We start from the raw sequence: 17086 nt of genomic DNA on the forward strand, positions 1-17086 counted from the left end.
TTGTTACAACAAGATGGGTAATCTCCCTACAACAAGATGGGTTATCTCGTTACAACAAGATGGGTTATCTCGTTACAACAAGATGGGTTATCTCATTACAACAAGATGGGTTATCTCGGAACAACAAGATGGGTTATCTCAGAACAACAAGATGGGTTATCTCGTTACAACAAGATGGGTTATCTCGTTACAACAAGATGGGTTATCTTGTTACAACAAGATGGGTAATCTTGTTATAACGACATATATATGTCATGACAATCAGTCAATCGGCCAATAAGTTCATATATTTTGTTTTTGACATATCAGAATATGATTAAAGGATTTGATTCAAATGTTGTAAGTTTAATAAAAGCATTTTAACACACCACATTTAAAGCCATAAACCAGTCGACGTTTCGGTGTTTCAGTTTAGTGCTACCAGAAAAGAAATTATAGAGCTGTAATGAAGTCTTCACTTCATTGATTTTATAATGTTAAGTAGTATTTCTGTCACGTTATAATATCAAAGTCAATGTATGTGCAGTGAAAATTAAATCGTGCCAATATTACTGAAAATTCATCAAAGATTCCAGTAAAATCGAAATTTTTCGAAGTCAAATCATTTCAGCTGCATACAATTTCTGATGATGTAATTGACATAACTTGATGTGATATTAAAGAACTGCACAGTGGTAGGTCAAATTACGATCCATAATACCATGACCAGAAGTTAATGTCTCTCCTAGGCCTGTAGTCAGGTCACTATCCAACACAATGGGTAGAACAAAAACAAGACTTCAAGATTTATGTCCCCTTTCAACTCAGTTTTACTTATAATACATGTGCATCAATTGTATCATAGGAAACAATTTTTAGCAATACATTAATGCCACTAGGTAACCTTCTTGTTTTTTGCTTTCTAATAACAGATAATGCATTGACTGTAGACGTGTCCATTTAATTAATAATTACAATTATATTTTAATCATAATTAAAGAAACAGGAACAAAGTTTTTAAAAAAAATCACTAAAAATGGAAGAAAAACATTATTTCACAAATATGACTGCACATACAGTACTCATAATGCTTGCTAGTGTTTTTAAATCCAAGCATTTTAATTGAACACATATCACGTTTTCAATATCTCCATAAGAATCGGATATCCAGTACTGTGTGGTTCACTTTTTGCCACCACCCCACAGCCAGCCCTTCACCATCCCGGTGATGCCACTACCGGACTTTTTCTGTTCCACCTTGTCCTCCAGGGACGGGAACTCCAAGTTGTTCAGAGCCAGATCAAAAAACAGAGGCCTACAGGGAATTGGTTCAAAGTCTGGTGGGAAAGAAGCTATGTTTGGTTTCTTACTGGTCAGCGACTTGTCATTAACATACTGGTCAAGACGGTCCACAAGAGGCTGAATAAAACAAAGGAAAAGTATTATATAACAACAGATATGATATTATGAAGAATCTCAAACCAGCAATTTCCATGATAATATATAGAACATGGTTATAAGGTAGGAATCCTGGCCATATCCAAGTTATCATTATTACATCTTTGAGACAGGTACCTTTATCTCTAGTGGGAGCATCAATATCTCTTTTTACTCTTTGTAACTCACACCCAGTTGGCCCTGCCTTCATCCTCTATTTTTGAAGTCATTGCCGATACCAATAAAATACCTCCAAATGTGATTTGCTTCAAATGTTTACCTCGTTCTGTTGCTATATAACTAAATTAATTTTTTTTTAATTTTTTTTTTTTTAATTTTATCTTTCTCTTTTTCCGCGTAATGTTTCTAGTTTAATTCTGATCATTTGAAGTGAGTTGTTGACAGACAAGGTATAAAGCGAAAACTTTATGAAGTTCATAGGCACCAGTTCACCATTTACTATGAATAATTATCTCAATAAAATCAATTGTGAACTGCAAAAGGTTTTAAAATAATGCAAATGTTTGGTATACACAATACTTCGCAAGTCTTACCGTTTTAGAATTAAAAGATATGGTACTAAATTGGTCTGTAACATCATTGACATCCAATATACTTCTGGCATGGCAGGAATACTTCTGTCCTTCCACTAACTTTTCAAGGTCTTCTAAATTGTCCATTTCGCACTGTAACGTAACGTAAGATAAGCTTACAGAAATGTCAAACAAATTTTTTTCTTGTATTAGACAGAAAATATTCCTGTACATGAAACAAGGAAATCTCACATTTTATCCAGTGTTAGATATTTTCTGTCTGGTCAAGACTGATTGGTAATTTTATTTGAAATTGAAAAGCCACTTTATAGTTAAAATTCTTATTTTTACCATTTTCAGGTTTTGTCATGTAATGCTAAATAACGAATTACCAATCAAGTTAAATCTTAAATTATCAGGCAAATTATTTGATAATGTAACATCAATATATGTCATTCTTAGGTTTTCTAAAACACTTAAATCTAGCCTGTACCTTGTACATCAATGCCATTGCCTTTGGTAACTTCTTGAAACCATCTCTAGATGACCCCAAGTATGTTAGACATCTCTCCATCAATGCGATTGCTTCTGTCCATTTCTTGGCGCCAACATATGATTGAGCTATATAATATGACCTAAAATAAGAAAATTACATATTTATAAATTCAGATCATATCAGTAAAACAAATCATGATAATATATTAACAAATATTTCCCTTTATTAAGTACAATACACAGTCCTTTCCCCAGACAAAATGGCAGAGCTGAGCATTATCTGTCTAATGTGTTAAGGAGTGTAACAAAATCACGGATAATTGAAATAATATTTTTTCTAGCTTGCATTTATTTCAATTTTCATATTGCCATAGAAACTAAATTTCTAAAATGATTTCTCGTTTGGATGATTCCATTGTAACATATGAACTTTAAGAGCATGTGTAGGCTGGTATCTTCCCCAGAACTCCTTGTGAGGGAGTAGGCCATAAAAAACATCAATTTTCGGAGCCAAAAAGCTCGAGTAAATGAGCAAAAGCTCGAGTAAATGAGCAAAAGCTCGAGTAAATGAGCAATTACCTATTACATTCATTAAACAATCATTTGTGTTTAGGTTTACCTAAATGCTTTAAACCCTAATATCCTGGCCTCCATTTCCTCCTCTAGTGATGAATCTTCTTCTAGACCAGGTAAAGCTGGAATTTCTGAAAGATTCTGGCAAAAGAAAAACACACAAAATTTATTTAAGCTACGAGCAGGACTATAACCAATCCAAAACCTGATATACATTATACAAATAAAAAACCTGATATACATAATACAAATAAAAAACCTCATTATTTAACACTTAATTTGGAAAAGCTTCATATTTAAGTAAAGTATGACAGTTTCTTTAACATTTGCATTGTACAGTTCATCTGTGGGCATGCTAGAATAAGGATTAGAACCATTATCATATTTGGTTTGTTTTTGTTTAACGTCCTATTAACAGCCAGGGTCATTTTATCATATATATATATATATAACATAGTAACACAAATGAAGAAGGAAGACAATTTTATGACTCGCGATTGATGGCACCTAATGGCTTATATATACCACTGCGCCACATCCACATTCTTATAGAAGAATGTTTCACTGGCCCAGTGATGGTCAGCCTGATACCCTGACAGGATCATAGTGACAAGGTGTGTGTTAGATGATATGAATACCTGGATTACAATGTTTACATCTACATGGATGCGAATCATACACATGTTATAAATATTCATCACAGTATAACTACAACAGGAAATTCAAATCATTAGCCTTCGGATCAACAACACATAGTGCATATAAATATGTACATCTAGGTTATTCATGCCATCAATTTTCAATAAAACAAGAACAACAATAAGAGACTGATGGATGTAGTGTTCTATACCTACCTGTATCATTATGTCGTACAACCTGACTAAATCCTGAGGCTTGGTGATCTTTCTGCCTTCCTGCACCTGTTTCCAAGGCAGGTAGTTTTTGAGTGATTCTATTAGAAGCAGATTACGTTCTACAGTCTTGGTGAGTCGTGTATAGGAGAGATAGGTATGAAGATAATGTTGATTTGATATCTTCCCTTCGAAACTCTGACCTCGGATGGCTGATTTGAAGTTCTGATATTGAAATGACAAGACATTTTGTTAAAGTATAAAATGGTTAAAATTGATATTACAAGAAAGTGTTTTCCATCCTGATAAAACTTTCTTTATACAGTTTGTTCTGATAAATCAGGAAAAGAAATGGTACAAGAAATCAATGTATGGATCCTCCCCATGTTTACAGATACTGACAAACGACTGTAGATGACACATACAGATACTGACAAACGACTGGAATTGACACATACAGATACTGACAAACGACTGGAGTTGACACATACAGATACTGACAAACGACTGGAGTTGACACATACAGATACTGACAAACGACTGGAGTTGACACATACAGATACTGACAAACGACTGGAGTTGACACACAGATACTGACAAACGACTGGAGTTGACACATACAGATACTGACAAATGACTGAGTTGACACATACAGATACTGAAAAACGACTGGAGTTGACACATACAGATACTGACAAACGACTGGAGTTGACACATACATACACTGACAAACGACTGGAGTTGACATATACAGACACTGACAAACAACTGGAGTTGACACATACAGATACTGACAAACAACTGGAGTTGACACATACAGATACTGACAAACGACTGGAGTTGACACATACAGATACTGACAAACGACTGGAGTTGACACATACAGATACTGACAAACGACTGGAGTTGACACATACAGATACTCACAAATGACTGGAGTTGACACATACAGATACTGACAAACGACTGGAGTTGACACACAGATACTGACAAACGACTGGAGTTGACACATACAGATACTGACAAATGACTGAGTTGACACATACAGATACTGAAAAACGACTGGAGTTGACACATACAGATACTGACAAACGGCTGTAGATGACACATACAGATACTGACAAACAACTGGAGTTGACACATACAGATACTGACAAATGACTGGAAATGACACATACAGATACTGACAAACGACTGGAGTTGACATATACAGATACTGACAAACGACTCGAGTTGACATATACAGATACTGACAAACGACTGGAGTTGACACATACAGATACTGACAAACGACTGGAGTTGACATATACAGATACTGACAAACGACTGGAGTTGACACATACAGATACTGACAAATGACAGTTGACACATACATACACTGACAAACGACTGGAGTTGACACATACAGATACTGACAAATGACTGGAGTTGACACATACAGATACTGACAAACGGCTGGAGATGACACATACAGATACTGACAAACGGCTGTAGATGACACATACAGATACTGACAAACGACTGGAGTTGACACATACAAATACTGACAATGAATATCGCCATCAATGAAATGTTTCATACAAATTAAAAATATGAAAGAAATACATTTAATCATGGGAAAAATACACCCATACACTCGGACTAAGAATATTCCTACTGGCAATCTGATAACACTACTTACAGCATCTTCTTGTAAGGCATCCCGAAGGACTTGCTGGGCTTCAATACACTGCTTCAGCAGACTCTCGTAAATGGATACTTTACTGTCAGTGCTCTCTGCACTCTCAATCTCCTTGATGCTCTCCTGAAGGTTGAGCAGGAACAAACGGACAGGCTCACTTTTCACAGGCACAGTACGTCCCCGCCATGGAAACTCTGATAGAGTAGCTGCCTGCTTCTCTCGGGTTTGTGAAAGTAGATCCTATAATAAAATGGCTAGATATATCTCATAAAACAAGCAGGAAGATTTGTGTTTTTGAAGTTACATGATTACTGATTTATGACCCATTCTTTTTTTTAAATCATGCTGAATTTTCAGCTAATTTTACCTAGGTCATATGAGCTTCCTGTAAAACTGAATTGTTTATTGTTCATCAACAATGGAGAAAAAATATTGCACTGAATCACATTTTTCTATATCAGTAAATATCAGTATGTTATATACTGGTACACTACTAGTTAACAATTTCTAAGAAAAGTAGTGTTCAGTTGGAACACCTAACAACAGCTGGTGATAATAATTTATGCCAGAACAATTACAACCATTTTTTAGTTTCAACAAATACCTGAACTTAAACACAAACTCAGTGTTGATATTTGTTAAGTGACAGGATGCTATGAGGAAAGTTAATAAGTGTTAGCTTACATCCAGATGCGAAGTGAACTGGTTCTCTCCTCCTCTGCGTCGCATCTGCTTGAGTTCTGAGATGGCAGACTCGTCCCCGATGTTGTACGCACAGTAACGAATGTTGGGAGTAACTTCCTCTACCTGCTGTAGGTAGACGGACTGAAGTTCCTCGGTGAATGCGCTGGCCAACTTCTCATATATTGTTCTGTCCACACAGCATTTACATGTTAGTCATTGTCAAATACAACAGGAGAGAGTTATTAGTCTCATTCTAACTAAGACTAAAATATACTAATAAAATTTAAATTATGGGGTTTACATTATAATACATCTGTTTCCAGGTATTGTCATGGTAATGCAAAATACTGTATTTATCCTCAAACAAGACCCCTCCGGATCTCCTAGTGTAAAAGTTCAGTATCAAAAGAGAGTACTTATGAACCACTTTTTGCTTACTATATTAAAATAGAGATTATGCCAAAATGAAAATGAGGGCTTTTGTGCATTACATACATTAATACGTCATTGCTACTACTTAATGTTAACTGGGAAGATATTCCATTTTTCTTCATTTTGGAAAAATACCACTTTTGGCTTGAGGAAACAGTCTGTTTTTGGCTATGAATTGGGCAAAAAGTTTCATTAAATCTTACTTTGTTTCTGTGTAGTATTCTATGGCGCTTGCCCAGTTTTCACTTTCAAACTGCATCCCAGCCTTCATCCACATCACATATCCCTGAAAAGAAATAAACAATGAATAATATTCTTATTTCATCATATATGTACAGTGGACCCTCAATAATCCGAACACCTTCGTTCCCAGTCCAAACCGTCCGGATTACGAGTTTTCCGGACTGCCGAATTTCGTCTACCAGGTCAAAAACATTGTCGTGTAAGAGTTATCTCCCTTGATTATATACAATCCGGGACGTTTCATAAACACGTCTAATTGTCAGACTTTTTAACAATAAATGTACTTATGTTTCTGATATGATTCTTGTTTTGTTTTGTAGAAAATAAACTATGTTTTTAAAAGAACATGTAAAGTGAAAGTTGTTTTATTTATAGTGGGCATATGTGACCTACAAACAACACACATATGTCACGTCCCGGAGGTTCACAAACAAGAAGAAATTACAAACGTTAAATACCTTAAATAAAAGACCCAGATTTTACAACTTACCGTCAGTCCATGTTTTTTTATGATTTTTACGTACCAGAAACCCCAAGCTATCTATTTAAAAGTACGCGACACCAGCGAGAACTACCCAAGATGTCCGATAATTATTAAACCCGTATTCACTTAACAATGTGGCGCTTAATTAAGTATCAGACGACTATTGACTAATTTGTTTTTAATCAACCCAGTTATTGTGATCACTGCTTAATACGTAAACGTGTATGTAATTAATAACATGCATCTTTCAATGAGTCGTCGTTTCACGTAACAGTGTTACAAGCCGATATCCGTGTTTACCCAATACAAGTGTTAATGATGTTCATTACCGATCATAAATTTATTACATGTATTTGAGATTGATTAATTATCGTATCACGTACTGTATGTTTGTGCATAAATTCTTGCTAACTACGAAATAGCAATATGTGTTCCTATAAAAGTTGCCGTCTGTAAAATAACTATCATAGATATTGTACGTCAAGTTGATAAAAGCAAGACTATTCTATAAAATCCTTTAATACTCTAACAATTAGGTCGTTGAGAAAAAGCAAGGTACCGTTATAAAAACAAAAGCTACACATTGTAACACAGGTAAATACCCGGGGCTATGACCTGGCAGCGGTCGCTATGACTACGCACAGTGTCAAGCGATAGTCTGTACAACTGTCGACACGGTTGACTTGCCCCGACATTTTTTTCTCCTCGTGGTGAAAAAATCGTCCGGATTATTGAGGGAAATTTACAAATGAAAAGTACGTTCCGTTCCCAAAATGGGCTATGGGTATGACAAAATGCAAAGAAGCATGACCTCAATATTTTTATAGTTTTATTGTGAATCTATATATACCACTAAGTCAGTCTATAGCATTCTGTCTCAGCTAGGTAAGAAGGAGAACCAAATACGTCTTCTTAAACAGGATATTTAAACATTACCCAGTATTAGTATGAGAGTGATCAATACAAACACTATGGGTGAAGTTTATGACTGATAAAATGTCTTCAAAATATCACTGGATCATATGGTATGCAATTTTGTACAGCAGAGCTGCTTTCTTAGTAGCCCAGACAATTTTGTATACAGACATAGGGATGAAACCTGAATCAACTACATTAAAATTCTAAAAGTGAAATGTTGTTTATAATGAAAAATAATTACAGGAAAATGAGATGACACATGATTATCACAAAAATTGCTAAGTTCATTTTTGTTCTGACCTGGCATTCTAATTTGGTTCTGGCATCACATTTAGGGCTTTTACATAGCTCCTGAAACTCCTCAGCATAAGTCACTGCCTTCCTGATACGCGACATCATATGGAATCGCTTCCGTGGCTCTGTATTGGCTTCTGCCTTCAACTGCATGGCATAAAACCATGCTCTCTCTGCACAAAAGAGTGGCAAATGTAGAAATCTGAAAAGAAAGAAGCCATTTGGCATGATATATAGGATGCTTATACAATGTAGATGTAATTATAAATTTAATTGAAGTATCCTAACAAGAAAGAAATCACATTACCAGGTGACTAGAATCATAAGATATTAATTACTTCTATCAAAATTTGATATTTTCTATTCATTTTTCAGTTTGACATGCATGTAGTCAAAGAATTTATGAGTCTGAAGTAAAAAAAGATATATATATAACACCAAATAATTTCTGCATGATGGTTGATGTAATACAAATACATGATTTACCCACTTACCTGTAAGTTACAAATACTTTAAAAAGAAAAACTAATTTCTATATTATGATTAGAATTACCTGACATCTGTCAAATTTTCCACTTGAATCTTTTTTGGCTGCACTCTATGTTTGGTGCCTTGAGGAAAATGCAAAGATTTTCTAATGCGACGGATCCTTCTGGAACAGTAGCCCCTAGGAAAAAAGAGAATGACCATGAATGTATGCAAAGTAGCACTATTGGGTGGAGTGGTACCAACAAGGAACTGGACGACAGCAATGTTTTCTGATAGACTTAACACATTCTTAGAATTATTTCTCCATACCTGTATCTCTGAAAATCTCCATGTCTAAGGCCATGTTGCTGCCGTGCTTCTTTCACTAACTGCAGAACTGTAATCAACATTAAGTGAGGATAGAATTATATCTTGTGATTTGGAATTGACTTGACAGCTGAATGAATAACACCCCCACTGAGATACTGATCATGTGTACATGTACCATATCAAATAACTACATCATACATGAATATATTTCTTGCCTGTCCCTCTTCCATTCTAAGCAAACTTCTGTCAACAGGTGGATATATATATGCATTTGTATATGCAGAATTCTAGCATCACACACCCCACCTAAAGTGATCAAAAAGATGTTCTAGCAGTACCTTTTCAAAATGGAAATATTGACAGCTTCATTAAATCATTAACATTATTGTAAAATGCAAACTTCATACATTTTCCAACAAGTAATACCAACTTATATTAATCACATTTGTAGGCCTGATGGAAGTGTGGAGGAGGGTCTTACTGTGGGAGGTATGTATACTAACCCATGTACCCGGGGAAACTACATGGTAAGGCAGGTGACCATACCCATTCATGACCTACTACCTAAGGGAATCAAATCCTGGCTACCTAGGTGAAATGTGTTACCACTGTGCCACCAGACCATCCTTAACATTATTCAATATTGCCTAGAGCAAAGTTAACCGAAGTGTACAGCAGGATATAGAATTCGCTTCAACCATTTTAGTTCTACAGTAATGAATTTTGGCATTCATTTAAACAAATATTCTTTGGCATTTATTAAAAAAATATTTATAAACCAAATACTCTGAATTTACTTTCAAGATGTCATATAGTTAGTTTCACATATACAATTTTGTAGTTTTAAATATTTCATCATCATATCTTAATTATTACATTTGTGTTTTTTGTAAGTCATAACTTTAGTGCACACATATAAATCATATTCTGCTTCAATATTTGAGTTCAAGTTACTGAATGTTTATTTGCTAATATAACATTTCTTCTTCGCCAAAAATCGCGTATCTATATACATACAAGTCGTGTGCTTGTGCCACTAAATATATAATGAACACGACATCATATGGAACATCGGTGCAACTGAGCATCAACCAAGACCTAAAGTCATTTAAGACAGCAAATATGCATCTTAAAATTCTTTCTAAAACACCCTAAATTATCAATACCATGTTTACAATGGGCAGACTCAGCTTTTATCAAAGCCATATACCCATGCTAGTAAGATCTGTCTCTGATCGGTTACTATTGTAAAACCCTTTAATCTATTTCTGATCATATCATTCCCATTACAAGGATACGAGACACATAAAGCCTAACATTTATAACTTAAAGTCAGATACATATGATGAACATGACGCAAACTGCAAAGTCTATTTAGTACAATTCCATGACATATGGTTTCTGACAGAGTGTAGGTCTTAGCCTGCACAAGCAATGCCAGAAAAGCAATAAAAATATGCTTATTTTCGTAATAGATATTAGAATTAAACATAATATATAAAATTACCCTCGATCGTGAAGCATTCGACTTCTGCGGTTTCTGTTGAAGATGCAGTTTCATCACAAGTTTCATTTTCACCGGTCATGCTTTCTCCACTCGCCGCCATGTTGACACGACATCTGACTTAGCGCCACCTATAAAACCATAGTTATTTCCCTTGGTTCGCTCAAAGGCGACTTTCACAAACCAAGAGGCCCAGAGGCACTTATCGTTGATATCATGATAACTTCCAGCATTTACACATCTTAAAATTTTACAACGAATACTTATGGTGAATAAATAAAAAGAATTGGCGATATCATCAAACGAGTTAATGATACTCACCTTATCAATAATTACTTGTACTGTACTGTAATTATAGATCTATCACCTGATATTGATATGGTGCATTTATAGAAGGATGTCATAATTAAATATTTTTGCGTAGGCAAAATGATAAAATATTGTCTAGGCAAAAATAATTTTGCCTAGGCATAAATCGAATATTGCCTAGGCTGAAATATTTTTGCCTAATATTGGATTTTTGCCTAGGCAGAAATAATATTGCCTAGGCAATATTTTATTTTTGCCTAGGCAAAATATTTAATTATGACATCCTTCCCGCGCCATACATTTAGAGTATAATAAGTTTTAGTGATGTTCATTTAAATTGAATAAAACGTAAAACTGGGCCCATATTTGAATCCATTTTATTGCTTTATTAGTGGCCGTAAGATGTAAAATTGAATGTGCATTTTTTATTTTTTTTTATTTTATTTTTCATCAGAGACATATGTATATATATGTCTCTGTTTTCATATCATTAAACATATTATAGAATTATTAGCTTAAATAACGAGTATAAGTGTTTTGGGGGGTTTTTTTGTTGAAAATATCTCTTTTTGCTATTAAATACAGATATCGGTATATCATAGGTATTTATATTTCGAATAGGACAAACTGTTTTTGGTTTTACCAGAGACGTGTATAACGATACACGTGTCTGGTTTAACCCATTTGATGTGTTCTAAATAAATAGAGCGCTCTATCTGAAATTAAAACATACTCAGTATCATTTAGACGTAACTGTTATTTCTAATTCAAATACAGATATCTGAGTTTTGATATTCATTCTGTATTCATATTAGAAATAGAGACATCTCTGTTTGTAATTCATATATCTTAATAGATAACGGCATATATATACCGTATACACACTCGAGTGTTCTAGCACCATTTACAGTTCCTAAACCATTCACTCGAGTTACCTCCCTTTGTCCACTTCCTACTCTCCCATCTGATCATAGGCCTAGTTGCTTTGACTGCACTATTATACTCCTTATACTCATTTTCTCCTTTCCTATTGAAATTTTAAGCTAATAACTATATAATTATATCAAGAAAAAAAATCAATGAACAACAAAACGCCAGAAAGTGAACAGCAACAGAGGTTAAAGTCACAGAATGGAAAATAACGTGGATCCAAGAGCTACAGGAAGGATTTATCCTAAAATAAGAGTTAAGGTGGAGCATGACACTTGTACTCCCCATAGTGTAAACTTCATCTATCTATCGGCATCGGAATAGTTTCTTTAAATTGTTTATTCAGTTGATAATCTACAATTATCAATTAGTATTAATTATTTATATCATTATTAAAATTCATTTAAATAAAAAAAAAACTCTCTCTCAAAAAATATATATATATGTACCTATACAGTTGGCGGAATACTGCTAATCCATTGACATCATCAGCCGGGTCCATCAGCCTCCATACGTTTCAACCATTGTCCCGGAACATCCTCGTGATGGTGGGTCGACATTGGCGATCAACTCACTGCCCGTCAATGGATAGCTTCCAGTCTCTTTCCCCTCGTCTGTTCCACAGTCAGCCTGGATTGTGTTTGCGAAATAGAGGTGGTCTCTTCTTCTTCTTTTCAACCTCAAGAACATCTACCAATTCCCGGAGCACCTGGCCATGCATCCACCGGTGTCGTCCTTGTGTCAGTACGGTTTTATGCCCCATGGTCCCACATTCCTGGCACAGCTGGCACTTTGGCTCCTCAGCTAGTCCCCACCGATGCAGGTTTGCTGGCGATGGTAAAGTGTCGTATACTGCCCGCAGCAGGAACTAGATCCTGAATTGTTCACATCGCCACAAGTCTGTCCGTGACAGTTTTCGTTCTGGCAGCTGCCATCTTGTCCATGCTCCTTGAGAGCCCATCTCCTCTGCCCTAGCTTTTCTGTTCTGTTCTTCTTCTCTGCGGATATCCTTTTGTACCAAAGATCTTTTCCCCTTATCATCTGTACCTTCCCACGTCTGGAAATGGGTTGTTCCCAAACCTTGCCTCCCCGAGCAGGTTGCTCCGACGATGTCTCGGTGCTTGAGAGCTCCCTAAGCCTGCTCAACAGACGGGCTTGCTAACGATTTCCTTCCTGTCCTAGTCTGGATTCCTGCGTGGCTGATCTTCTCGTCTTTCGAATCTCGCAGCGTCATCACTAACATGGTCTTTGTTACCTTAAACTCCTCCACCAGCGATGACAGTGGGAGTTGCAGTGGTGATGTCCGACTATAGAGTCCAGTGCTGGAGAAACTGGGCGGTACTCCAAGCCATCTACGCAGATAGCTGCTGATGGTTCTTTCCAGTCCTTCCACTGTTGTCAGAGGGACCTCGTATAGCATCAAGGGCCACATCAGTCTCGGCAACAGTCCATGCTGGAAGATCCATGTCTTGAACTTTCCTGGCAGACCCGGCTTGTCAATCTTCCTCATCCACTCAATTACCCGCTTCTGCATGCTGCTGATATTGCTGGTATCTTTCAGCGACGCATCAAAGCACTTCCCTAGGCACTTGATTGGGTTGTCTTCACTTGATGGGATCTCTCCTCCTTGCACCTTCAGCTTGAACTGGTGTGTCAGTCGTCCCTTCCTCATTATCATATATCTCGATTTCATTGCCTTGAATTTCATCCTTGCCCATGAGACAACTTCCTCTAATGCAGACAGAACCCATCTTGCTTGGACATGTGTGGTAGTAGTAACGGTCAGGTCATCCATAATACCTCGATTCGACGGTTGGTAGATTCCTGATTCTGTCCTGGGCCTGTTTTCCCGTTCTGCAGCCTTGATGATAAGATTCATCCCAAAGACAAATAGAATGACTGATATGGTACATCCCGTCACTATTCCTTTCTCCACGTTTTGCCAGGATGTTGTATCCTCACCAACAGTAAAACGCACATGGATTCCGCTGAAGTAGCTTCGTACTATTCCCTGTATATGTTCTGGGATAAAACAGTGTTGTAGAGCTTCCTCAATTAGCTGATGTGGTATCGATCATATGTATTAGCCAGGTCTAGCCACACTACTGTCAGCTTTCCTCGGGTGGACTTGGCCTCTCTAATAAGTTGGCTTAGCACACTTGTATGCTCCACACAACCTGAGAAGTCTGGAATCCCTCCTTTCTGTACCGATGTTGTATCGATGTATCCATTGGTCGTCATGTACGATGTCATCCTTTTTGCCAATACCGCAAAGAAAATCTTGCCTTCTACGCTCAACAATGAAATTGTTCTGAACTGACCGATGTCTTTTGAGTCCTTTCCTTTGGAACAAAGCATTCCTCTGCCTTTTGCCAACATGGTGGTATCTTTCCCTTCTTTCATACTTTCCTAAGTAAAGTAACTGCCACAGTCTCCTCAGCAGCCGTGGGCACTTCTTGTACAATTCATATGGAATTCCATTTGAGCCAGGAGCTGATCCAGTTCTTGACTTCTTAACATCTTGGATCTCCTTCCATGTTTGTTCCTTGACGTCAAGTTGAAACTCTGGAGGCTCCTCTGCTCCTATCGGAGTGGAAAAGTGGAATGTCCTCATCTCCATCGCTGTGCGCTTCCTTTAAATATATGCCATCTTGTATAAATGAATGCATGTTGTAAAATTATATAGGGAAATAGAAAAGATCTTAATATAAGTTTGATAATTTGTGCCCAATTCCCTTGTATATAATAAGATACAATACAATATGTTTACATCAAACAATCCCCATAGAACGCCAAGATAAACTTTGATACTGATGTGCCACAAAAATATTCAATATCATCAAATATAAGCATGGAATGCTAAAAGAGTATATAATTGTTATATTTATTCCTATTAGTTGATATCAATAAATGACTGGAGTTGATCAGTAATTGGCAAAAAAAAAACTTGTGGCAAAGTTGACTGGCCGACGAACGTTTGGTCTGAAGACAACGCTCGTGCACAGGTAACCCGATAGTCTGTGTCAAGACACACCTGAGATAAAACTACACGGGTTAGCCACTCACGTACCTACATGTATGTATAGATAACTTGCACGCCTTATTGGTGTGTAATGAAAAACTAAAGAATATAGAGCGCTCATCTATGACTAAAATGTTGGGTGTTTTTGTTTTTGTAAATCAGTTACAATAATATTGTATAAGAGTATGTCGTGCCATTTAAAAAAATGATATAAATAGCCGTTTTTTATCGTGAAAATTATCAATACAACAATGTTTTGATCATTTGAACAAATGATTAGGGTATTAATATTTGGTTCGAGGGTTGCTGTGGGGGGTAGCTATTATTTTCCGGAGTCAAACATGTTTCATAATAATGAAAATTTCAATGCTTACTATAATACAAAACACTATAATGCAAAAACTAATTGATACTCTCCCTATTTTTTTCTATATGTATAATCGGTATATTGCAATAGTGAACTCACCTCCTAATGCTAGTGTGAGGTACTATGTGTAATACAATGCGAGGCGAGCTTTGTACCGATGACGGTACTATTGTTCCATTTCTAGATAGTAACCTTCCACTTTTCGCAACCTTTAAGAGTTTACATGTCCCAGATCATTAGATACTCCAAGGGTTTGTTCCCAATAACACGTTTTCTGTGGAAGATGTCAATCAATGAAAAAACACTTGAATATAAAGATTCAAGAGATACCAGTACCTGTTTAGAAACAAAGGAAAATTTTATTGTCGACATCGTGATGTCATCGAAGAATTATATGTCCTTGTGCGATATGGAGAAACTCGGGTTTGCATTTTGAGAGCGTGGCATTTCCTGGATTTTACTTAGACGGTAGTTTACATCCATTGTTTTCCATCAGATTTTCGTAATTTTGAAACACTAAAACCTTTTATTGAGTTAAATTCTTGTATCAAGAGCTATGATTTCATTTTACTTAACCAGAAATGTCTGGCTAAATGTTTGACACCACGTAAGCCAATTTAGCACTTTCAAACAGGTGAACAGGTGAGACAACGTTTTCAAAACGGATGTTATGGTGACAAGGTTTAATCCCTTTTCTCCCAGAACAGAAAATCAAGGTATCATGCACTGACCATTCTCGTTGAGTTTTGGTTTAATTATATCATCGTTAATAGTTTGATGAGCAATGATGCATAGCAGTACCTCTCGCAATCTCCTTAGCCCACTAGGTTTCCTCTGTACTAGTTCGTCATTGCCCTGCAGGTAGGGCGCAAGAATGGAATTCCCTGCTACCCATCATCTTTTATATTCTTTCTAGCAACTTGACACTGCCTCACTTTTGGTCTTTAGTTGAGTGTTAGCCCCTGTGAGGAATGCTTTGGGTTGTCCCCTTGCGGAAACTTAGTCTTATTGAAAATTGTAGTTGCTACTCCTGCTTAGTGCTCAGTATTTTTGGGAGTGGGACGACTGGTACGCCCGTTGTAAGTATAATGTGACCAGATGGGGTGTCCTGCTGGGTGTCTTCGGCAGTATGCTTCAGTAAGCTAGCACTATAAAATCGGCATCAGTTCCGAGGTATGACAAATCATACTGCAGCCCCCTCCAAAACACATTCACCACACGCATACATCTCACACAGAGACAGGCCGATACTACAATAGCTGTTGGTGAGACATAATAATAATAGCTAAACCTGTTAGTCAATATGTCTAGCTTATGTTTGGACTGGAAGACACTCCTGACCTGCTGTAGTTTCTGATGTGATTTGAAATTTTGATGAACACATATTGAACGAGTTGTAGCTGGGTTTTTTCTTGCTCAAAGATTAGACATGGGACATTCTTACAAGGTCAGATATCCAGTGTTAGACATATGAGCATCAAAGTACATAAAGTTTGGTGTTGAGGCAGAATAAAGTTTGCCTCGCTATGTTGGCTAATTAAATGAAGAAAAG

At 36.6% G+C, this 17086-nt stretch overlaps 1 protein-coding gene across 1 annotated transcript; it reads right to left on the minus strand.

Annotated features, from left to right (window-relative positions):
* Positions 1 to 791: 791 nt before the first annotated feature.
* LOC117334610 (signal recognition particle subunit SRP68-like) lies at positions 792 to 11027 on the minus strand. The gene is made up of 12 exons (XM_033894312.1): positions 10910 to 11027; positions 9403 to 9469; positions 9158 to 9271; positions 8611 to 8806; positions 6869 to 6951; positions 6234 to 6420; positions 5550 to 5789; positions 3872 to 4093; positions 3064 to 3158; positions 2443 to 2584; positions 1971 to 2102; positions 792 to 1398 (listed from the first exon to the last, which is right to left on the minus strand). Exons 1-12 carry the CDS (start codon positions 11007 to 11009, stop codon positions 1162 to 1164), a joined length of 1815 nt encoding a protein of 604 aa, XP_033750203.1. The 5' UTR covers positions 11010 to 11027; the 3' UTR covers positions 792 to 1161.
* Positions 11028 to 17086: the final 6059 nt, after the last annotated feature.

The sequence above is a fragment of the Pecten maximus genome, chromosome 1, assembly GCF_902652985.1.
Source record: "Pecten maximus chromosome 1, xPecMax1.1, whole genome shotgun sequence".
Classification (NCBI taxonomy): Eukaryota; Metazoa; Mollusca; class Bivalvia; order Pectinida; family Pectinidae; genus Pecten; species Pecten maximus.